This window comes from Anopheles stephensi, chromosome X (genome assembly GCF_013141755.1).
Source record: "Anopheles stephensi strain Indian chromosome X, UCI_ANSTEP_V1.0, whole genome shotgun sequence".
In the NCBI taxonomy this organism is placed as follows: Eukaryota; Metazoa; Arthropoda; class Insecta; order Diptera; family Culicidae; genus Anopheles; species Anopheles stephensi.
The window spans coordinates 22423251-22446869 of record NC_050201.1 but is presented as its reverse complement, the minus strand read 5'-3'; the positions used below and the strand labels follow the sequence as shown (position 1 = coordinate 22446869).

The 23619-nt window shown below is 40.5% G+C and overlaps 1 protein-coding gene across 2 annotated transcripts; it reads left to right on the top strand.

Moving 5' to 3' along the window:
* Positions 1-14286: 14286 nt before the first annotated feature.
* LOC118515076 lies at positions 14287-21988 on the top strand. Of its 2 annotated transcripts, XM_036061808.1 has the most exons (3): positions 14322-14860; positions 16095-17346; positions 17658-21984. In XM_036061808.1, exons 1-3 carry the CDS (start codon positions 14829-14831, stop codon positions 20889-20891), a joined length of 4518 nt encoding a protein of 1505 aa, XP_035917701.1. In that variant the 5' UTR covers positions 14322-14828; the 3' UTR covers positions 20892-21984. The 2 variants fall into 2 exon arrangements, with proteins under 2 accessions (XP_035917702.1, XP_035917701.1); XM_036061809.1 differs by having other exon boundaries at positions 14287-14860; positions 16095-21988.
* The last annotated feature ends 1631 nt before the right edge of the window (positions 21989-23619 follow it).

The following is a 23619-nucleotide window of genomic DNA, read 5'->3' as shown; positions in this document are numbered from 1 at the left end:
TAGAGCACACAGGGGCATAGAAGAAAACTATAATGCAATTATACAAACATACTTTTGTTCAAAAATGAAGGATAAAATACGTTCTTTTATTAACTTGTGTAAAATTTGTTTTAGCAATAAGTATGAAAGACATCCTTATAAAATTAAACTTGCCAACTCTCCCATTCCGACTAAACCACTGAACGTATTTCACATAGATATTTTTATTTCCAAACCGGATATGTTTCTAACGGCAATTGATAAGCTATCACGTTTTGCAATGATAATACCATTGAAATCCCGTTCAATTGTAGATGTCAAGAGAAGTCTAGTGAAACTTTTAACCACTTTCGGAACACCAAAACTAATAGTTTGTGATAATGAAGTAGCGTTCAAATCCATCGAAATCAGAGGATTACTACAACGACTAGATATACATGTTAATTATACACCGTCCAACCACAGTGAAGAAAATGGAATTGTCGAAAGGTTTCATTCAACTTTGACAGAAATATTTCTTTGTATTCAAGACAAATACAACGATTTGAGCAATAAGGAAATTTATAAGATATCCACCACTCATTACAATTCCACTATTCATAACGCAACAAATTTAAAACCATTAGAAGTGTTTTTCGGAGTGAAAGAAAACGATACCAGGCCTCTGAATTTGGAACTAATTTCAGGAAACCGGAACAAATTATTTGACGAAGTAATTACAAGGCTTCAGGCATACCAAAATAAAAACATAGAAAAGCATAATAACAGCAGAACAAATGAACCTACATTCCTAGAAAATGGAAGTATCTATAATAAGAGACAGGGAATCAAAGATAAGAAGAAACCGAATTATAGAAGGGTTATTGTTAGAGATAATCGTAGGAAAACATTTCTAGATAGCAGATTTATTAGGATACACAAGTCGAAAGTAAAAAGGAAAAGAAAAATGTAATTTTAAGTTTTAAATGGTAATAATGTTGCGTTTATTAAATTGTAAAAGAACCATTAATGTAAACGGTTTGATGCTGGATCGTACGAGGACGCTCGATCTAAGGGCCCCGGTGCAGTTATAACAGCAAACTAGTATAACTGGTATAACTGGTACAACATTGCAGGACAATATTGTACCATGTTAGTGTAGTACTATTTTCACTCGTACGCACTCTGTACCTGTCATAGCGCACACGAGGAACACCAGCTCTCATCTTCTGCCGACGGTTGCAACGGGCACTTCCGTTAACTCACTCCATACGAACGACAATAAAAACCACATGTGTGGAAGATACTTATAACTTATATATATATATATATATATATATATATATATATATATATATATATATATATATATATATATATATATATATATATATATATATATATATATAAGTTATAAGTTATATATATCTACACCCACTTTTATAAAAATTAGAGCACATTTGTAACGGCCCAGAAGCCCTAATAAATGCCTATGCAGACGACATTTCGGTCATTACAACTAACCCTAATAAAATAGAGAGTATCAGAGCAGCCTTCATAGAATTTGGTCATGATTCTGGGTCAAGATTAAACATAAATAAATGTAGTTCAATTCATATAAGAAATGTTTCTAGAAGAAATAATATCGTCATCAACTGGTTAGAAAATAAAGATAAAATTAAGATCTTAGGGATATTTTCCACAAACTCCCTACGTCTAACCATAAAACTAAACTGGGAAGCTACAACACACAAGTTTGCACAAATCATCTGGCAGCACATGTCGAGAGACTTTAATATTAATCAAAATGTAATACTTGCCAATACCTACCTGAATTCTAAATTGTGGTTTGTTGGGTCTATACTTTCAATCAGTAATAATCTATTAGGGAAAATCACATCTAAATTAGGCACATTCATATGGTCAAAAGGTGGACATCGAGTTTCGCTTCATCAACTAGCTCAACCCAAGATAAACGGGGGCCTAAACCTTTTGGTACCTCAACTAAAACTGAAAGCACTGCTTATAAACCGACACATGCAAGAAAAAGATTGCATGCCATTTAGCTTGAAATTATTAACAAACATTGAAAAACCACCAAATTTAGCAGATATTCCACTATCTTATCCATGTATAAAAATCATAAAATTAGAGCTAGCATATATGCCCAACATAGATATACAAAAGTCTACTGCTAAAATCATGTACCAATTCATATTAAACTCACTTCCTCCTCCTTCTATAACTATAAAAGATCCTACAGAAAATTGGAAAAAAATTTGGAGAAACATAAATGATAACAAACTGAACTCAAATCAAAGAAGTGTTCTCTACTTATTAGTAAATGAAAAACTATACACAAAAGTACTCAAACATAAATATAAAATAGCACCCAATCCTAATTGTGATGCATGCGGCCAAATAGAAGATTTAGAACACAAGGTTAAGAACTGTTATATCGTTTCAAAGCAATGGAACCATCTGTGTCATATTGCTAAGAAAAGAAAAACGGTCATGCCATTATTTAAGAAACTTAGTAAACCAGATTTACCGTATTATAAAAAACTTGATAGCGTGAAGGTCTTGCAACTATTCAGCAATTACTTAATGTTACTGTATAGCAATGATTTTTTTTTCGTTTATTTATAGAGGCTTTGGGTCTTCGAGACTTCATTCGCCTCTTTCCTGTCTATTGTTACATATGTGTGGTAAAAACTATGGCTTAACTATTGCTTAACTATTATTCTTTTTGTAATATGGAAACTATTGTGCTATAAATGTATAGTTCGCGGTACAGGTTGCTGATGTGTAAAAATCGGATGAGGCGGTTCTGCTGTTGCTTGTCGGGAGATAGTATGATGGCTAGGTCGGTATCTAGTTGGCAGGTTGTTCGGTGTGTAGTGTATCCATGGCAATCGGTAAGGATGTGGCGGACGGTAATGTCGACGCCACAGAAGCTGCAAAGTGGAGGACTGGATCTGTCGAGAAGGTAGGAGTGGGTCAGGTGGGTGTGGCCAATGCGAAGCCGGGAAAGGACTCGTTGGATGTGGCTGGAATCGGGATCGTCCCAGGGTGCGGTGTTGTGCTTGATGGAGCGGAGTTTTGTGGAGAGGTCTAGGTTGTGCCAGGTGGTGTTCCAGTGTTGAGCGACTATTGCGTTAGTGAAGCGGATGGCGTCACGGCGTGAAAGAGAGCTGTGCGGTTCGGCCAGATGGAGCCGACCTTCGTTGGCAAGACGGTCGGCTTTCTCGTTTCCGTCGATTCCGGAATGACCCGGAATGCAACAGAGGACTATTTCAGGAGATGGAAGGATGTCATCTAGGAGCTGAATGAGTGGGTCTTTTGAGGAACCGTGTTGAAGGGCTGCTAGGACACTAGCGCTGTCGGTGAAGATGACGTTTGGAATGTCGGTCCGAAGTCCTTCATCGGCGGCAAGACGGATAGCTATTGCTTCGGCTGAAAAGATAGAGGTGTGGTTAGGGAGCTTGATGGCGCAATTTTCGAGGCTGGAATGGATCCCACAGCCGGCAGAATCCCGATTAACGGAGCCGTCTGTGTAGATGTGGTGATGGTGTTGGTATTTGGTCCCGATCAGGTGCGTAAAGGTGGTATTGGCGATGTGGCTGCTTTTTCCGGTTCCCCGGAGAGTTTGTTTCAGTTCCCAGTCTATAGCAGGAGTGCTATGGTACCAGGGACGTGTTCTTCGGCGGCTGGATGGGATGATCGGAGGAATCTGGTGGTTGGTGAGTTGTTGCAGGTCCGAGTTAGATCTGGTAAGGAGGGCAGTTGCGTCGATTCCTTTCTCAAGGATCCGAGCTGCAGCTGCCACGAGTCTATTGGTGATGATATGCTGAAATGGAAGAAAACCGCTTTCGCAGAGGAGGGAAACAATCGGGCTGGTGACAAAAGCACCAGTGGCGTAGCGGATGGCTGTATGGTAGACGGGTGCTACTCTCTTCTCGAAGGTTGCTCGCTCGCGGGAAACAATCTCGATGCCGTAGAGTAGTTTGGGTAGGAACCAGGCGTTGATGATGCGGTTCAGGGTTGATCGGGAGGCCCGAGCTTTGCCAGCTCCGAGCATGCGGAACAGGTTCAGCCGGCTGTTAGCTTCCTTCTTAACCTTGTTGGAATGTGGAAGAAAGGAAAGGTGTCTGTCGAGTGTTATGCCGAGTATGTCGGCAGTTCGTGTGTTAGGTATTGGTATATTGTTGTATGTAATAGATCGTCGTTGTTTGCAGAAAGAGTGTTTGCAGATATGGAGGATTTTGGATTTGGTATGTGATATTTCATAACCTGTCCATCTCGACCACTGTCGAATCCTGCCAACCCCTGCTTGCAGGAGTTTACGAGATTCACAAGCAGTACGTGATGAAGAGGCCAGAATGATATCGTCTGCGTAGGAAATGCTTGGATTTCTGTGGGAATAAAACTAAAAAGGGATTCCATACTGATAAGAAAAAGGGTAGGCGATAGAATGGCTCCTTGCGGAACACCATTCTCTAGTGTGTAGGGGTTGGATAGTTCGGTTCCTATTAATACTCTAAATGTCCGGTCCGTAAGGAAGCTTGCAATGAACTTGGTTAAAAATCCACAAAAGCCCCAGCGGGACAGTTGTACTAGGATGGCGTGACGCCATGTTCGGGCAAAAGCTTTGGAGAGGTCAATTATTGCTAGTTGATTTGTTAGGTTTAGGAATCGGTACGGTTAGGCTAGTTTTCCAATCCGCCGGGATATTCCCGGTGGACCAGATACTATTGTAAATATTAAGAAGAGTTAGTTTTGTATACGGTGGAAGGTTTTTAAGTAAAGGATAGCCTACGTTGTCAGGGCCGGAAGATTTGCCTTGACATTTCCTAAGGGCCCAGTTAAGTTCTGCTATTGAGAAAAGCCTATTGTATCTATGGTTAGTGGCATCTACTTGGGGAAGTGGAATCTGTTCTACGGAAAATTTGCGTCTGCGGAATCGTGGAGAAAAATTATCTGTAGCTGAAAATAGCAATGAAATCAATCAAAATATAGGAATGAATGAATTAGAAGAGCTATTACTATTTTAGATAGTAGGTAATTAGAATTAAGACAATATTATGAACTCATGATGATACTAAATCATGATACTGATCATGATGATAAAAAATGATACTAAAAAAAAATTGGCACACAGCATATGCGCCAACAGTACACTCCAGCCTGCGGTCGGAACGTCAATTTTTTCCACCATTTTGATTGTTCGCTCAAAACCATCCAACAAAATGGTGATCTCCTCGTACGCTTCTCGCTTTTCTGAAGGAATAGCGAAAAGATCGTCTAAATACCGCCGAACTAACACCTTTTTATTTTCGTATCGCGTTTTTAACAGTTCCCACGCTACACTGTAATTGGCAGCTGTAATTTCTACCGATGCGATCACTAAAGCTACTTCTTTTGATATCACACGTTTTAAATAGGTGAGTTTATCTACTTCCGATAAACTTTGATGCCCGTCGATCATACTCCGAAAAGCGTCCCGAAACGCGGGCCAGGATCCTAATGTTCCCTCAAATTTTGGTAACGGTATTTCGGGTAAGCGCACATTCGGGTACGACACCTTCGACACCCGACGCACACCAAGCAGCCGGGCGCCTTTTCAGCGTGAGAGAGAGCTCGAATCGACGCCGCTCGAACTCCTCGTACTGGCTCTCTTCCTCTTATACTTGTTCAAGCACCATCGTCTCCAGGCACGCTGAATGTCTAGCTTCAAATGCGGACGAAATAGATGCTAATTGTTCGGAACATTCCTGAAAATAGCTCGGATCCGTATTCTCACTTGCACTTATTGCGTTTGCCAACGATTCTAATCTACGCATCATATGCGCATGGTAACGTGCGAACATACTTGGCTCGGACGCCACTTCATTTGGGCTCGATGCACCTTGCACTTCACTAAAAGTGATTTTGGGGTTAGACATTATTCCCAAATATCACTACGAACACTATCTATTAACGGTTCAAACTGCCAGTAATTAGCTAAACGATCGGCTATCGATCCGGTTCGAAGGACCAATTTTTATGTAGCGAAAATAACTCTAGCAAAAAATTGACGCATATGATGGTGTTGATGGCACAGCGTTTGATCAGCCGTACATAACTTCTCGCGGGGGTAGAAAAGTGTCGTCCTCGGCATTTTCATGACGTAATGATGTTACATATTATTTTGTACATGGTTCCTTCCGTATTCCGTTTTTTTTTCTTAAACGTTACAATAGAAGCTTAAGATTAGTACCGAAAATTATAATAAATGACCGTAGCTATTCAAAAAGATTACTAAACTGGCTATAAAACATTCTCATGTGATGCCAAATCTAATGCTTTCGCTAACTTACATCATAGATTTTCTTTTCAGTTTTTCCTTATGATATTTTCTTCCACAATCATCGATAGAATACACACCTTTGTCTTCTAATACTTTGACTGTTTTGTAGCGCTCTAGGTGTTTCAAGTTGTTTTTTCCGCAAAAATAATGTTTCGCCTTGTGAAAAATCAATTGGTTCTTCTCTATTTTCATTCAATTTTTTAAATTTCTACCTGCGTGTCCAAATCTGATGAAATCGGTTGATCATTTTTTTCTCCTCGAAACAATTTATTTGGTGTTAAGTTTGTTTCGGAATGAATCGAATCGTTATAGGTAGCAAATGCTATATTAATCTTTGTTTTTTTTATTCATAAGGAACGGCCTGGCCGTATTGCTTATATTAATCTTTGTTGATTCAGACAGATCTTTAGTGTTTTCTTTTTGTGATAGGATGATATGTAATTCTCTAATCGTTCTATGAATAATTTCTACTGTACCATTTGATGACGATTGTGGTACAGAGGTCTAATGATACTTAATCAAATTGTCATTTAAAAACGATTGAACAGCAATTGATTTAAACTGCATTATTGGTCCATTACAACAAGGGATGGCTTTCCTAGTATTGCAATAAATGTGGACATACCTTTCAAAATATGCACAGTATTGCGTGTTTGAATAGGGACCGCAAGAGCTAATCGTGAGAATCGGTCACAAAATGTTAGGTAGTATTTTTCTTTTATAATAAATATATCGATATGCACAATTTCTAGCGGCCTTTTAGGTGTTTCTGTCAGCTTGAATTTTATCTTTTACGGATGTCGTTCGTACTTGCTTTTTTGCACAAGATGCATAAGTGTACATATTTTGCTATCTTGGACTTTATCTTAGGAAAAAAATATTTTCTTCTAAGATGTTTCGTACTTTCAGTTATTCCCCAATGATTGGCATCGTGATATGTTCGTATAATTTGATGCTGTTCTAATTCATCCGGTACATCTATTAGCATTTTTTCAGTCCAACGAAACTTCAAAGATTTTGCCCAAGAATTGAACTGCTTGTTAACTTCATGGAGAAGTTATAAGATGTCTGTGTTACAATATATCCCATTCAGACAAAAGGGCGAAGCAAATTATTTAATTACGTTGAATAGAATGTCTGTTGTGATAGACGGTTTTTTAATGATAACTCTAGTAAATTTAGGAAATTGTTTAATAATTTCTACACTGTCTTCATTAAACCTCTTCAAAAATAATTTGATTTTTGAATTCATTAATCGTTCTTTCAGTACTAGGGATGTAATCATTATCGTCTGTGTTTGATGAGTGTTGCGTCATTAGACTTTCTGATAAATGAACGTTCGGTGCTGGCTCTATTCGCGAGAGCGAGTCTGCATTATTGTTTGTAATTCCTTTTTTATATTTGATTTCAAATTCAAATTCCTCTAGTTCTAATTTCCAGCGCAACAGTTTACGATTTAAATCATTTTTTTGACGTAACCAAAGTAAAGGTTTGTGATCTGTTCGTATTTCGAATTTGTTGCCGTAAATGTAAGGTCTAAAATGTTTTATAGCGTAAATTATTCCAAGAAGCTCTTTTTCTGTTGCAGAATATCTGCTTTTTGTATCGTTAAGTGTTCTAGAAGCGTATGCTATGGGGTGCTCTTTGGAATCTTCGAATATTTGAGAGAGTACAGCACCCAATGCAAAATCGCTCGCATCGGTTTCAAGAATAAACTAAAATCAGGATATTTCAGTATATGATCCGTTACTAATAGCTGTTTACAATTATTAAAGCAATTAAAAAATGTTTCATCGTGTACAGTTTTTGCATCTTTTTTAAACAATTTGTAAACGGTTTAGTTAATCTAGCAAAGTCCTTGATAAATTTGCGATAGTATCCTAGAATTCCAAGGAATTCTATATGTTGTTGCAGTGAATTTCCAAAAACAATAATATCGTCTAGATACACCAAACAACAAGTACCAATTAAATCGTTTAGGATGTTGTTCATTGCCCTTTGAAACGTTGATGGTGCATTCTTGAGGTCGAATGGCATTCGAACAAATTCAAAATGGCCCTTTTCTGTGCTGATGGCAGTTTTCGGTCTGTCCTTTGGGTCTACTTTTATTTGGTGGAAACCTGATTTTAGGTCCAATGTAGTGAAGTAAACACTTCGACCTAGCCTGTCCAATATTTCTTCAATGTTTGGAATCGGATATGTGGTGAACACATGTAAACCCTTCTTCATACGTCTTACGCACACACATCGTACGCACGCACACGCACCGCGCGTGTTACGACACACCCTACACACTACACTACTATACGCGTGTTACACTACACTACTAACATAGCACTAACAGTTACACAACTACTAACGTTAATCCTGATGTAATAAAATAAGTCAGTATGCGAGTGACCATCAAGCGATCAACATCCAGCCTTAGATTTTCATTCCGATCCCGAAAATAGACAGGAACAAGACCCATAGTCTAAAGAATGCCAGTATGCTTTAGACACTTTGCGAAATACTCTAGTATCACCTACTGCATAACAGTATCCCGACTTTGAGAAAGAGTTTATAATTACTACCGGTGCATTTGATGTAGCATGTGGCGCTATTTTGTCTCAGATAACTGATGGTAATAATCTACCGATCGCATATGCGAGTAAAAGTTTTACGAAAGGAGAAAAAATAAAACCCACTTTAGAAAAAGAGCTAACAGCAATAGATTGGGCTGAGAACTACTTCAAACCGTATATTTTTGGAAAAAAAATTAAAGTTCGCACTGATCACAGACCACTAGTTTATTTATTCAACATGAAAAAGCCTACGTCAAAACTAACACGGATGAGGTTAGATCTGGAGGAGCTCGATTTTGAAGTGGAATATATTCCAGGTAAAACGAACACAGGAGCGGACGCACTATTTGGAATTGTCATTTATTCAGAGAGACTAAAAGATATGCAAAAACATTATACCATGAGAATTCGAGATAAATCATTGTCAAGTAAACACAAGAGTAATGACAAAGCTAAATGAACCTAAGCGTTCACTGGAAACAAATGAAAAAGACGAATGGATAATCAAACCAACATTTCGGCAAACGGTAAATCCAACAGAAGTGAATAAACCTCTGAAGATTCAGTCAAACGCAATAACAAATAACTCAATCAAAATAACAGTCTTCAATAATAATTACAATAAGGAGCTGGGAAATATCATAATTAAATGAAATGGTGGAAATGGAAGTCAGGCACTCGAGTCTGCTCTTCTAAAAGTAAAACAAATCGTTAACAAATACAATCGAAACATGGTTGCAATTTCATTACAAAATTCCCTATTCAGGCAATACTCGATCCATACCATAAAGGAAATCGCCGACAAAGCCATTTCCGGTTTAGAGATCGTTGCATTTATTCCTCCAAAATGGGTTTCAAGAAAGGAAGAAATAGTAAATATTTTGGAAAACTACCACATCCTACCTTTGGGAGGACATGTCGGACAATATCGATTATACCTGAAGATTAGAGAAAAATATAAATGGAAGAACATGAAAGAAGAAATTAAAAACTACGTTAGGGGCTGCAAAGTATGTAGGGTAAACAAGATCGTAATACATACAAAAGAAAAAATGCGTTGTTACAACATCGCCTATAAAACCATTCGAAGTAGTTTGTATAGATACGGTTGGTCCCTTGCCAAAAACCAGTAAAAGTTACAAATATATCCTTACAATGCAATGCGAACTCACGAAATACATTGTTCGCATTCCAACTCAAAACAAAGAACCGAAAACGATAGCAAAGGCCATGGTTGAGAATTTCATTCTAAAATATAGAAGGTTTCTTGAGATGAAATCGGACCAAAGCCTAGAATACAATAAGGTATTAAAGAATATTGCGGAATTGCTGGGGATCAAGCAGATTTTTGCCACTGTCTATCACCGAGAAACAATAGGCTCTTTGGAGAGAAACCACAGAACACTAAATGAGTACCTTAGAGCATGGTGACAACTGGGGTAATTGGATTAAAAATTATGAATTCAATTAGAATACAGGGTGTGCGGGCTAAATTTGACACCTGGACTTTGGGTTTATATCTCAGGGTTGAGTTGACGTATCGAAATGATTGATATGTCATTCGATTGCTAAAAGTTGGGCGAACAAGTGTAAAAAATGTCTAGCTCCGTAAATATGTGGAACCCGTCCGAATTGTACAAGCGCGTAACGTGTCTTATGATGGTTCGTGCCGGCCATACGAATGCCAAAATTCGGAAGGCGACGATGTGTTCGCTGAACACCGTAAAAACAATACGCGTACAGCTCGAGGAGTGTGGTGAAGACGTGGATAGTGTTATAGTACGCAAACAGCATAGCAGGCGGTCGGATTGTGTGCGGACCGACGCGTTCCTGGCCGGATTGCAGCAGCAGGCGACGGCCGATCCCGGCGTCGGCCTTCGGGCCCTGGCGCGAGACGTTGGCGTGGCACCGAGCACTGTCAAGGTGGCGTTAAATGAGGACCTGCGGTACGCGTCTCACAAGCGACGTAGGGGGTAGCTCATAACAGCAAAAACGCGCGAAAAGCGGCTTGCCAACGCTAAGCGCTTACTGAGCTGGCTGAAGCACCCGGCGCAGCCAGGCACGTTGTGGTTCTTCTCTGACGAGAAGAACTTTTGTCAAGACCAGAAGCACAACGTACAGAACAACCACTGGCTCGCTTACTGTGCTGCTGATGTGCCCCGTGTGCCGCAGACGAAGTTTCCTCAGACGGTGATGGTGTTCGGGTGCGTCTCGTCGGAGGGAGACGTGATGCCGCCTCACATCTTCCCCCAGGGCCTGCGGCTGAATGCTGGGTACATTGACCTGCTGGCCACCGTGGTGAAGCCGTGGATTGAGACGGTGGCCAATAGGCGGTCGTACGTTTGGCAGCAGGATTCTGCACCATGCCATACGGCCGTAAAAACACGCCAATGGCTCACTGCCAATTTCGACCGATACACCAGCACCGACGTTTAGCCACCCAGCTCCTCTGACCTTAATCCTATGGATTACTTTGTGTGGGGCACAGTTGAGCGGGACACCAACAGGGCGTCCTGCAATACCAAAGCGGAGCTGGTGGCCAGAATAAAGGCCGTGTTTGCGGCCATCCCCAGAGACATGGTTGTCCGGGCTTGCGTGCAGTTCCGGAAGCGGATGCAGGCGGCCATCGACGCGGAGGGGCGATTTAAACCTCCTTTACATAAAAATAGGAGATGCAGTATATTTAAAAAATGAAAATAGGAAAAAATTAGACCCAGTATACTTAGGACCATATATAGTAGTAAGCTTAGATAATGTCAACTGTACAATTAAGAATAAAAATACAAATAGGCTAAGTACAGTACATGAGAATAGATTAATAAATGGATGAAAAGCATATGCTTTTCATTCTCAAAGGCTGCAATATAGGCAATTTAATTAATTACAGCTAACTAGTATATTTATTGGTTGGGAGAGAGAATTTGTAGAACTTTATATAATATGTAGGATAGAATAGAAAAGATGTATGATTTTTATTTAGCTTATAGGATAGAGTAAAATAGAAACGTAGCATACTAATTAGGGAAAGAGGAAATAACTTATGTATATTCAAGGTAGCCAATCAGGATTAGGAATTAGGAATTTGAGCGCGAACGAATTCATATAAATTTAGGAATGGACAACATTGGGATCATCAATCATAGTCCAAGATAGGAGGAAACGCTGCCCGAGCGAACACCGAAAAATAAAGTTCTAAAAATTAAAATAGTGTGCGTCGTTATTCCTGTTCACTCGTTTTAACATTACAATCGTATGCTATTTGCTGCAACGTTCATGTAGCCAAGAATAGTGCAGATGCGGAGCCGTACGTTACAGTTTATAGCTCGAAGGTTGGTATCGACTCTGAAGGATTCTCTCGATATCGAATTCTCAGAAAGTTTTTATCTGCAGCGTGGTGACGAATCTGCCGATACATCTTTTCAACATTCGCTGTGATAGCAATCGCATGTGACCGCGATCGAAGCATGATTGAGTACAGGTCTTGCTGAACAACAGGTCCAACCAGCAGTGAGTCGTTTAACGAGTAGCCTGAACTTGCACGTAGCATCGAAGACCACTCGAACCTTTGTGGATGTGCTCGATGCCTTTACAACGACGTTGTGTGGCAAATAATAATGTGAGCAGGTCTCAATCAATTGGCGGCGTAAGTCTTAACATATGCCCCAATGTTTCGTGCTCTTGCATGAATGATGAGTATGCTTCTCTCATTGCAGGATTACTCTTAAGCCGCCGTTCCATAGCCAACAGACGCTATCTGCTTTGAAGCTCCTAAAACTATATTAGGATTAGATTTGTGTGGTAAGCTAACCGCATACCTTCCAGAATCATCCCGAATTGTAGTGGTTGTGAAATGATTTTCACAGATGTCTTCTTCTACAGACAGAGCGGGCTCATCGAAAATGGTTTCCGTTTCCCAGAACCGTGTCTTGATTGCCTCTATTGAATTGCTCGTTGCAATGTGACAAACGAGAGGATCACATTCCACACGAGGGTGGAGATGATTGCGCTGCATTCCTTGCTACTGCCCATCCAAGCTGAGTTTCCACTAGCCACGGCCGCCCAGCGCCCAGTGATTGTTTGCGTCCAATATGCAGCTCCCAGAACGCTTCACTACCGATGACGACATCCACTTTGCCTGGGATGTTATACGTAAGATCCGCAAGCGTCAGGTTCGGAACCTTCCACGAAGAAACGTCGATCGGTGAAGAAGGAATGTCCGCAGATGGAGAATGCAGGATGAGAAACTCCATCGGGGTGGCGAATTGTACAACCCTTGATCGACCATTTGCGGATATTGAACTTTTCACTTGTTGTACTGCTTGCCCGACACCGACAATAGAAACGTTCACCTTCGTACGAGGTGTCCATAGTCACCTTTGCCGGAAGGCGAATGAACACGAAACGCGCGAAAATTGGAATGCCATGAACGATGTCTTGCACCGTGCTCGTGATGCACAGCGTGCCGATTTACCGATTTACCGAGAACTCTCACTAGTGATTGGTTTCGTGCAATTAATTTTCTTTCGCTACGTTGATATATGAATGTTGTGTGATCTAGTTTTCGTTTTGTACTGTCGTTTTCAGTACAAATTAATTCGGTAGTTCGTGTACATGTTCATTAATGTCTATGTATGTGTTAAACCTTCGTCCTGTTGTGTTTACGCAATCAGCCTAGATCCAGACCTGATCAAAAACAGACGTAATTTATTATCTCTTAAATCGTTAAATACAAATATACACACCTGAAACAGTAGAAAGTAGCACACACGCCTGCCATCACGATGGCAGGGAAAGAAAGACCCAGGGGCAAGAGGCCCAGAATCGTACCACTGAGTACACAGACTGACGCATCGGACGATCAACAATGCAGATCCGATCGCTCCATAAACAGTTTTGCGTTGCTGAGCGAGTGCGAAGCAGATGTTACCTAACTCCAGGGTAGTGCCTCGAACAAATCTAAAACCCCCAAAGCCACTAATATCAGTGCGTCGTGCAATAACAAAGTTCCACCAGTAGTAGTGATAAGTTCATCGGTACTATTCGTGCACAAGTGTGTAACAGCAGCTGGTGTAGTGCGTTATACTACGAAACAGACAAATAACGGTACTAATGTTCTAGTAACCAATACAAACAACTTCCACAAATTGGTAAAGCATTTAGAACAAAACAATATTGCGTTCCACCTTCCAGTTAGAGGAAGACAAATCAACGAAAGTTATGTTATACGGACTACATGAACTTCCTACTGAAGACGTAATGAAAAATTCTTCAACAAGAAAATCTAGCCCCAACTAGTGTCAAAAAACTAGCTATAAAGCAAAAACGATACGACGATCAAGCCGTATATTTAGTGCATTTTCTTACGGGTACCACTAGCATGCAGCTACTACGAACAATCGCGGCCCTGGACCACTGTGTAGTGAAATGGAGTTTTTTTCTCTAAAAGGTCAGGTCCGATGCAATGCAGACGATGCCAACTTTACGGCCACGATGCAAACAATTGCAATCGCATCGCCAGATGTAACAAGTGTGCGGAAGAACACAGGAGTAAAAAACACAGGAAAGTACTGTAGGGATCGAGAGTGAGGTTAAAAGAAAAAGATGAAGAACGTATGGGACGATTATGAGAATTATGAACTCGTGGGGAGAGAAGCTCAGCAAAGGAACGCAAAACGAAACGAAAGTGAGGGCATGAAATGTAACCAGACGAAGAGCGTAAACGAAACAGAACAGAACGAAACGAACGAAACAGGAAGAGCACAAGAAAAATGAAACAGGACGATGACGATGAAAAAGGATGAAGGAAAAGCGACCGCAGCATGCGGTCAGTCTTGTGGTTGATTGCGACGAGAGCGGATGCGATATCGTACGGACGTAATTGTATAAACAATCAAATAAAAAAAAAAGTTGTACAATTGTAAAGCGAATACGAAGGTGGAAGTTGGAAAGTTCTAGAAATGTGCGATGATCACGACAATGGCGCAAGTCGGTAAGATAATCAATACATAAGTTGGCTCTAAAGATCGTCGTATCGATTAATCGATTGGCACGTGCAGCGATACGGCGGTTCTAGGAAATCATTTCGGTTCTGCATAGCCATGACGCGTTTGAGCATGTATGTGTTGCTCACTCGCTGTCGATCTTTGTCGAACGATGCGCGGGAAGATGGAGAACCACGAGCGGTGCATGACAATTTATAATTGTAATATGAAAAAAGAAAGCCTTGTGTGGTTCATGTAAAAATAAGTAAAGCAGATATTGGCACGAGTAACGTTATGACTTTTCCACAAGACTATTTTAAACAAAAGTTCCGATTCTGATTCTTCTTGCATCTTTCTGTACTGCTATGACATGTTTGAGCGTGTATGCGTTATTTCCGTTTTTTATTTCGAGAAAAAGAGAGAACCTCGAGCAATTCCTAGTTATCGAATTCCAAAAAAAAGAAGAACCTCGAGCGGTTCTACTGTGGATATATCTTATGTGATTAGTATAAAGAAGAAAAAAAGAAGAACCTTGAGCGGTTCTACTGTGGATATTTGCTATCGAATAGTTGTAAAAGAAAAGAGAGAACCTCGAGCGGTTCATATCTAAGTAATTAAAAAAAAAAAAGAACCTCGAGCGGTTCTACTGTGGATTGTAAAAGAAAAGAGAGAGCCTCGAGTGGTTCATATCTAAGTCTTAAAAAAAAGGAGAACCTCGAGCTGTGTCGTTCTACTGTGGATATTTGCTATCGAATAATTGTAAAAGAAAAGAGAGAGCCTCGAGCGGTTCATATCTAAGTAATTAAAAAAAGAGAGAACCTCGAGCGGTTCTACTGTGGATAGTAAAAGAAAAGAGAGAGCCTCGAGCGGTTCATATCTATGTTATTTTTTTAAAAAAGAACCTCGAGCGGTTCTAGTGTAAACATTTCTTATTCTATAATTGTAAAAGAATAAGAGAGAACCTCGAAAGGTTCATGGTGTTACCAACTCTTAAAAAAAGAGAGCCTGGAGCGGTTCATACACAAGTATTTCTATTTGAAAACAAAACAAAAAAAAAAGGGAGAAAAAAGAAGGACCTCGAGCGGTTCTTAAAAATGATGAGAAGGAAATATACTAACACAACGAATACTTTCAAGATTTTATACCATATATATTTGACGGTGTAAGCACATGTCACGTTGTCCAACACAAGGAGATACGGAAATTTTGGTCATTCTATTGTATTCTTGTTCGTTTCTTCAGCAAGGGCGACATAACAAAAGCAGAGCTGAACGCCTTGATCGAGGCTTTGAAGAAGGAGAAAGAGAAGAATACTTTGCTAGAGTCACAGCTGGAGGAAGCTCGCGCGAACTCTTCTAAACGACGAAATGACTGGATTGAAGAAGTATCTGATGAGCAGTTATCCCGTATCTCACCGTGTGGCTCATCGACAATGCTACAACCGGTCATACAATCCAACAACGAGGTTTCCATGTTGGCGTCTATGTCTTTCGCGACACTACAAATACAAGCTTGTCAACCCAAGGAGGAAAAAGAAGAGGTGGATAAGACAACATTCGAACGATGGAAGGAGCAATTTGATGCAGCAATGGATTTCGCGGGAATTTCGAGTGAATCTCTCAAGATGAGTGCATTCAAAATGAAAGCAGGTCGTGCTCTGTTGAATGTACTGGAAACTTCAGCGCCAATTCAATCTGAGAAAGATGCGAATCTTTATTCGTACTCGAATGCAATTGATAGATTGGATCAATATTACGGATCTCATCTATATGTTTTCCGTCAGCGTCAAAAGTTGCGAGCGATGAAACAAATCAAAGATGAGTCTGATTATCAATTTGTCAATCGAGTGATCGAACTTGGCAAACTTTGTAATTACAAGGACGAGCAGTTAATAGAGACCATTGCTGACGTGATTCAGATACATGCAATTAATCCCAAAGTACGCAAGGCAGGATGGAAAATCCTTAAGAAACGCGGGACGATTAACGAGCTGTTGGATAGAGTGCGAGCTTGCGAAATTGAGGCGATCAATGAGAATATTTTCAATAGAAATCAACAACCACTTCAATCTACGGCTGAGGTCTCTGCTGTTTCGTACGGTGCTTACCCAAAAACGGCGTCTCGTCTGGGGGAGTTTCAGCGTGATAGATTGACGTACCGACAAAAACATTGGGGAATGCAGGAAGATAGAGGACCCAACAAAAAGGGCTTTACCGGATTTGCCACAAATCGGTCTTTTGGAATTCGTCGTATCGTTTGTTGGAGATGTAACAGCAATTCTCATCAGCCGGAGAATTGTTACGCTATCGACAAGAGGTGCCGAGGCTGCCAAACTGTTGGACATATCGAACGAGCATGTCGTCCTGATCTGCAAAATAAGGCGGTTAAACGATACTCAACGGAGGGCGAATCATCTCAATCGAGTAAAACCCGGAAGATTGCGGCGATTACGGATGGTAATGATGCAGACAAAACTGAATGTGAACAAAAGACTGTGAGTAAAACTTTCCTAACTGAGGCCGATTAGCTTTCAATTTCTAATTCCTAATAAAAATTATTTTTGTGGTTCGTTTATGCATTTATCAGTAACATACTTATAAAATTGCACCTGCTTCTACTTTCTTAAACGATAGGAAGTAAACATATTTTCCTTTCGAGCGTTGAACTAATCAGTAACTCTCGAAAATTTATAGTCACATTCTGTAATAAACTCTTTTAGATATAAATTGCTTGCAATTTTGCCATAACAATAATTATTATACTTGATATACAACTGAATCAAAACTAATTATATTTATGTTTTAGGTAATATTGGAATCTACTTCAAGAGCTAATTGCTATATCTCGGATATTGTTAAATCTAATGACGACCGGTTGTATGTGATAATCCGAGGAGAAAACGATCAAGGATCAGTTGTAGGTTACGTAGCAGGAGTCCCCATTAATTTTTTGATTGACTCTGGTGCTGACGTTAACACCATCAGCGAAGATAATTTTGATTGTTTATGTAGAAGTGATCCTGAAAAAACGAAAATTTTCAACGTAAGAGACGGAACGGATCGTTCCTTGAAAGCTTACGGCATGAAAGATGAAATTCCGGTAGTGGCTTTTTTTGTCGCTGAGCTGTTCATCTCAATGGACCGTCCACGTACAATGGAAAAATTCTACGTTATTCCAAAAGCGCGAGCATTGCTTAGCAGGAATACTTCGTTAAGATATAGCGTGCTACAACTTGGTATGGAAGTGCCAGTTAAGACAAACATGGGAAATGACACAACACGATTAATGCCGGGAGAGATTTTTGTATTAGCAGATTCGTCAGAATTTCCTAAATTCAATGTTCTTCCTGTGATGTTGACTTACGATAAAGGGATTCCACCGTCTAGGAACGTATTTACTAGCATCCCTCCAGCATTTAGGAACGAGACAGTAAAACGATTAGACGAACTTTTATCCTGCGGAATTATAGAACGGGTTACGGATGAGATGGAAAATTCATTCTGTTCATCTTTATTGGTGGTCCCTAAAGGCAAGAATGATATTCGCTTAGTCGTAGACCTTCGAGGCCCAAATAAGAGCATAATAAGAACACCATTTCTGATGCCCACATTAGAGGCCATTTTAGCGCAACTGAACGGCGCATCATGGTTTACAACCATCGATTTATCAAGTGCATTTTTTCATGTGGAGTTACATGAGGACTGCAGGCATTTGACGAACTTTTTTGCTGGCAATGGAACATATAGATTCAAGAGGCTACCATTCGGTCTTTGCAACGCACCCGACATCTTCCAAGAGATTCTACAAACCAAGGTACTTACAGAATGTAAAGGGGTGCTTAACTATTTGGACGATATATTGGTTTTTGGTAGCTCAAAAGAAGAGCACGATATTAATTTGGAAAAGACCCTTCAGCGGCTGCGCGAACACAACGTCAGGCTTAACTCAGCTAAATGCGTATTTGGATCGAGATCGGTCAAGTTCCTGGGATTTAAGTTATGTGGAGACGGATGGCGTATTGAGGATGATAAGAGGAAGGCGTTGGAAAATTTTCGAAGGCCAGAAACATTGTCTGAAGTGAAGAGTTTTCTAGGATTGGTAAACTTTACGGAACGCTTTATTCACAAACGTGCCGAAAAGACCACAAAGCTAAGGACACTTGCCAAGTCGGGCATTTTCTACTGGACAGATAAGGAAAATCAAGAGTTCGAATTTTTGAAAACAGATGCACTAAACTCTATCATCAGACTCGGCTATTTCGATCATAAAGACAGGACAGAACTATACGTGGATGCGTCCCCTATCGGACTTGGCGCTGTACTCGTGCAATTCAGCGAATCCAAAATTCCACGTATAATATCTTGCGCATCGAAGTCTCTCACACCAGCAGAACAAAGATATCCCCAAACTCAAAAAGAGGCACTTGCGATTGTTTGGGGTGTTGAAAGATTTGCTTATTATTTGATAAACAAACACTTCATCGTTAGAACAGATTCCGAAGCCAACGAATTCATTTTCGGCGGATCACATCGTATTGGTAGGCGAGCTATGACGCGGGCGGAAGCATGGGCTCTACGTTTGCTGCCGTATCACTTTAACATCGAAAGAGTTCCAGGGTGTCTAAATGTTGCTGACGCTTTATCAAGGCTGATTTGCAAATCGCAGAAAGATGACGCTTTCGATGAGGACAACGAGAAACACATATTGTACGCGTTGGATGCAGGAGATATGACCATTTCTTGGACGGAAATACAAGCGGCATCTGAAGCGGACGAAGAACTAGGAGTTGTGAGATCAGGAATTCAAACTGGAAAATGGCCCAAAGATCTTCGACGTTACGAATCTGAGTCAAAACACTTAAGAACGCTGGGTGACATAGTCTTCAAAGGTGACTTAATCGTTTTGCCATCTAATCTTCGCGTCAGAGCACTGAAAGCGGCACATCGAGGACATGTAGGCTGTGGGGCTACGAAACGTATCCTACGTGAGTTTTTCTGGTGGCCAAACATGGCAAAGGAGGCGACAAAGTTTGTATCGGATTGTGAAACCTGTTTAGTCATATCAAAAAGAAATCCTCCGATTCCACTTTCCAGTAGAGAACTACCAGACGGCCCCTGGGAGATCCTACAAATCGACTTTTTGTCCCTGCCTGGTTGTGGCTCTGGTGAATTTCTGTTGACGGTGGATACTTATTCTAGATATTTACACGTTTCCGAGGTTAAGCAAACGGATGCTCGGACCACTAATGATGCCCTTTGTAGAGTTTTTTCAGTTTGGGGTCTACCACGCATTATACAAAGTGACAACGGACCACCCTTCCAAGGAACGGAATTCATTAAGTATTGGGAGGATAAAGGAGTGAAGGTTCGAAAATCAATTCCCCTCAGTGCTCAATCCAACGGAGCCATCGAGCGGCAAAACCAGGGCGTGATAAAAGCGGTGGCGGCAGCGAAACAGGAAGGCAGACTCTGGAGGTACGCATTGGACGAGTACATTCACATTCACAATACACGGAAGCATCACTCACGATTGGGTGTTACCCCGTTTGAGTTGTTAGTCGGTTGGCGGTATCGTGGGACATTTCCGTGTCTGTGGAACTCGCGAGAAACGATAGACAGGATTGCGGCTAGGGAAAATGATGCGGTTTCGAAACTAGTTAGTAAACAATTTGCAGATGCTCATCGTGGGGCAAAAGAAAGTACTATTACTGCAGGCGATGTTGTCCTGACTACAGTTTTTCAAAGATCAAAAACCGATCCTACATTTTCTAAAGAAAAATTTACAGTGCTAGCAAGAGAGGGAGCGAAGGTTGTAATAGTAAATGGAAAGGGTATGAAATTGACTAGGAATATACAGGATGTAAAACGGGTTTCAAATTGCGATAGGAAAAAGAAATTTGAAGAGGATTTAGAGGAACCGATCGAAGTTACAGAAAGTACTAATAATGTCAGTGATCAGTACAGTAGACCCAAGAGAAACATACGGTTGCCTAACAGATATCAAGAATCAGTAATGTATCACATTTGCTACCAGGAGTAGAGGTGAAGGAGGATGTAGGGATCGAGAGTGAGGTTAAAAGAAAAAGATGAAGAACGTATGGGACGATTATGAGAATTATGAACTCGTGGGGAGAGAAGCTCAGCAAAGGAACGCAAAACGAAACGAAAGAGAGGGCATGAAATGTAACCAGACGAAGAGCGTAAACGAAACAGAACAGAACGAAACGAACGAAACAGGAAGAGCACAAGAAAAATGAAACAGGACGATGACGATGAAAAAGGATGAAGGAAAAGCGACCGCAGCATGCGGTCAGTCTTGTGGTTGATTGCGACGAGAGCGGATGCGATATCGTACGGACGTAATTGTATAAACAATCAAATAAAAAAAAAGTTGTACAATTGTAAAACGAATACGAAGGTGGAAGTTGGAAAGTTCTAGAAATGTGCGATGATCACGACAAGTACCAAAGCACAAATTAAAGTGCATTAAAGTGCAATCATACCGTCAGTTACAGCGGGTGTCCAAAGCGACATGCACCTAAGACTGCCAAACCGCTATCTAGGCCATCAAGTGGATTCAACATGGTCAGTTATAACTTCCCAGCACTTCCTCCTTCCGCTCCAATCCCAGGTTGGAAGCAAATAAACACAAAAACTACAAGATTTGAAAATCCTGAAACCCAAAACACCACGCCTGGAGATCAGGAACTTTTTAATGCAGAGGAAATTGTTCCAATCGTAGGAGTAGTTTTTCAAAAACTAAAAAATGCAAAACCAAACAAGATCATATCACAGTGACCATAGAAGTAATAGCTAAATTCTGTTTCCCGTGATAGATGCTAGCAATGATAGCTTAAAAATTTCCTACTGAAATGCCAATGGCATTGCCAATAAACGATATGATTTGGCTCATTACCTTAATCACCACGATATCCATGCCATGCTGATAGTAGAAACATCAACCAATTCAAAAACCAGTCAATACATTCCATTCCAAGTTATAAAACATACAGAATAGACAGAACAACAGGCCCAAAGGGAGGAGTACTTATACTAATTAAAAACAATTTAAAACATCAACAAACAAAACACCTATAACTTTCGATTTTAGAAACCATTGGCATTAAAATATTTACAGTTCAAGGTACTTTGAATTTGGTTGCAGAATATCACCCCGGGAAAAACACAAATTTTTCAATTTTCAAGCAGGATATTCAGCGAATTATTGCTTATAATGAAAGCTTTTTCATCTGTGGCGATTTTAATGCTCGTCACAAGTCATGGAACTGTCTTTCATTAAACTCTGCAGGAAAACTTCTTTTTGAGGAATCACAAAAAGGACAATTTTCTATTTATCACCCTGACAAACCAACACACATACCAAAAGATCCAAATAGAGATCCGTCCACGCTTGATTTAACACTGACTAATAATCTCAGACCATTCTGCTCCCAACTCTGGACGAGATCGGACGCTTTTTGGATCTGCTCCCGTGCACGAAAACAGCGCTTAGGTCAACGGCACAACGTATAGTTATGTTCGGCTGACCTAACGCTGTGCCACCAACACCATCATATGCGTCAACGTTCGGCAACGAGATCGTTTGCCTCGTCCCGTCAGCTTTTATCTCGTCGCATGAAGAGCAGATCGGGTTTAGCATTCGAAGAGTAAAGATCGAAGCAATAAAGCAAACGTGGTTCCAAATCCTAACTGGCGCAGCCGTTCGGGCCTTTCCTAAGTGTGTTATCGTATGTGTTAAGTGCAGTGACCTGCGGTTTACCTCGTGGTATCATCCGGTAATTACCATCTCCCGACCCGTGGACGATTTGCGGTGATATCCAGGTAAATAATTTAACATCATATCGACGGCTTAGAGGATTTTAATCCGGAGAAAGGCAAGTTACCTACTCCCAACGAGGTAAGCATTGTGATTTAATAGCTTATGCCTAGATTTCAACCCTTTCCAAAAGTGAAAGCACTTTCATTTGTGAAAAAAATGGAACCAACCGATCTCCAGAAGTTTTTTGAAAATTTTTCGGCCATGGAGCAGCGCTTGAATGCCCTCCATTTTACAAAATGGCGAATTATTACATCAACTAGAGCAGCAACAACACGTGGCGGTGCCCCCCGTACCATCGAGTGGCTACCAAAACGATCTCTTTCGCATACCGGATCCTGTGAAAAGTATTCCAATATTTGATGGGAACAAAAATCACTTGGAATCATGGATTGCCACGGTGCAGAAAACGCTAGAAATGTATCGACCGATTGTTTCTACGGCAGTGTACACTATGTATGAACAAGTGATTGTTAACAAAGTGGAAGGTAGAGCTAGAGATACGTTGTGCGTTAACGGTAACCCAACGTCGCTTGATGAGGTTGTGCAAATATTAAACGCGTCGTTTGGTGACAAAAAGGATCTGGCTATGTATCAAACCGAATTGTGGTCATTGAAAATGGATGATAAGCCAATTCATTTGTATTACAAGCGCACAAAAGAAATTGCCCACAATATGAAGTGTTTGGCTAAGCAGAAAGAACTGTACCGTAATCATTGGCAGGCAATAAATGATTTTATTGACCAGGAATGTTTAGCCGCTTTTATAAAAGGGCTAAACAAGGAATATTTTGGCTACGTTCAGGCAACTAATCCTGAAAATTTGGATTCTGCATATTCGTTCATGTGTAAGATACAAAATTTGGAACAAAAAAAAAAATGCTTCCAACTCATGCTAGTACAAGTGCTCCTTATCAGAAAACGTGTTATT

Excerpts from the sequence above, each read along its gene's own strand:
- LOC118515076 (XM_036061808.1), top strand. The coding sequence starts at position 14,829 with ATGTGCGATGATCACGACAATGGCGCAAGTCG. Across the intron at positions 14,861-16,094 it reads CACGACAATGGCGCAAGTCG|CAAGGGCGACATAACAAAAG; the intron begins GTAAGATAATCA and ends TCGTTTCTTCAG. Across the intron at positions 17,347-17,657 it reads CTGAATGTGAACAAAAGACT|GTAATATTGGAATCTACTTC; the intron begins GTGAGTAAAACT and ends TTTATGTTTTAG.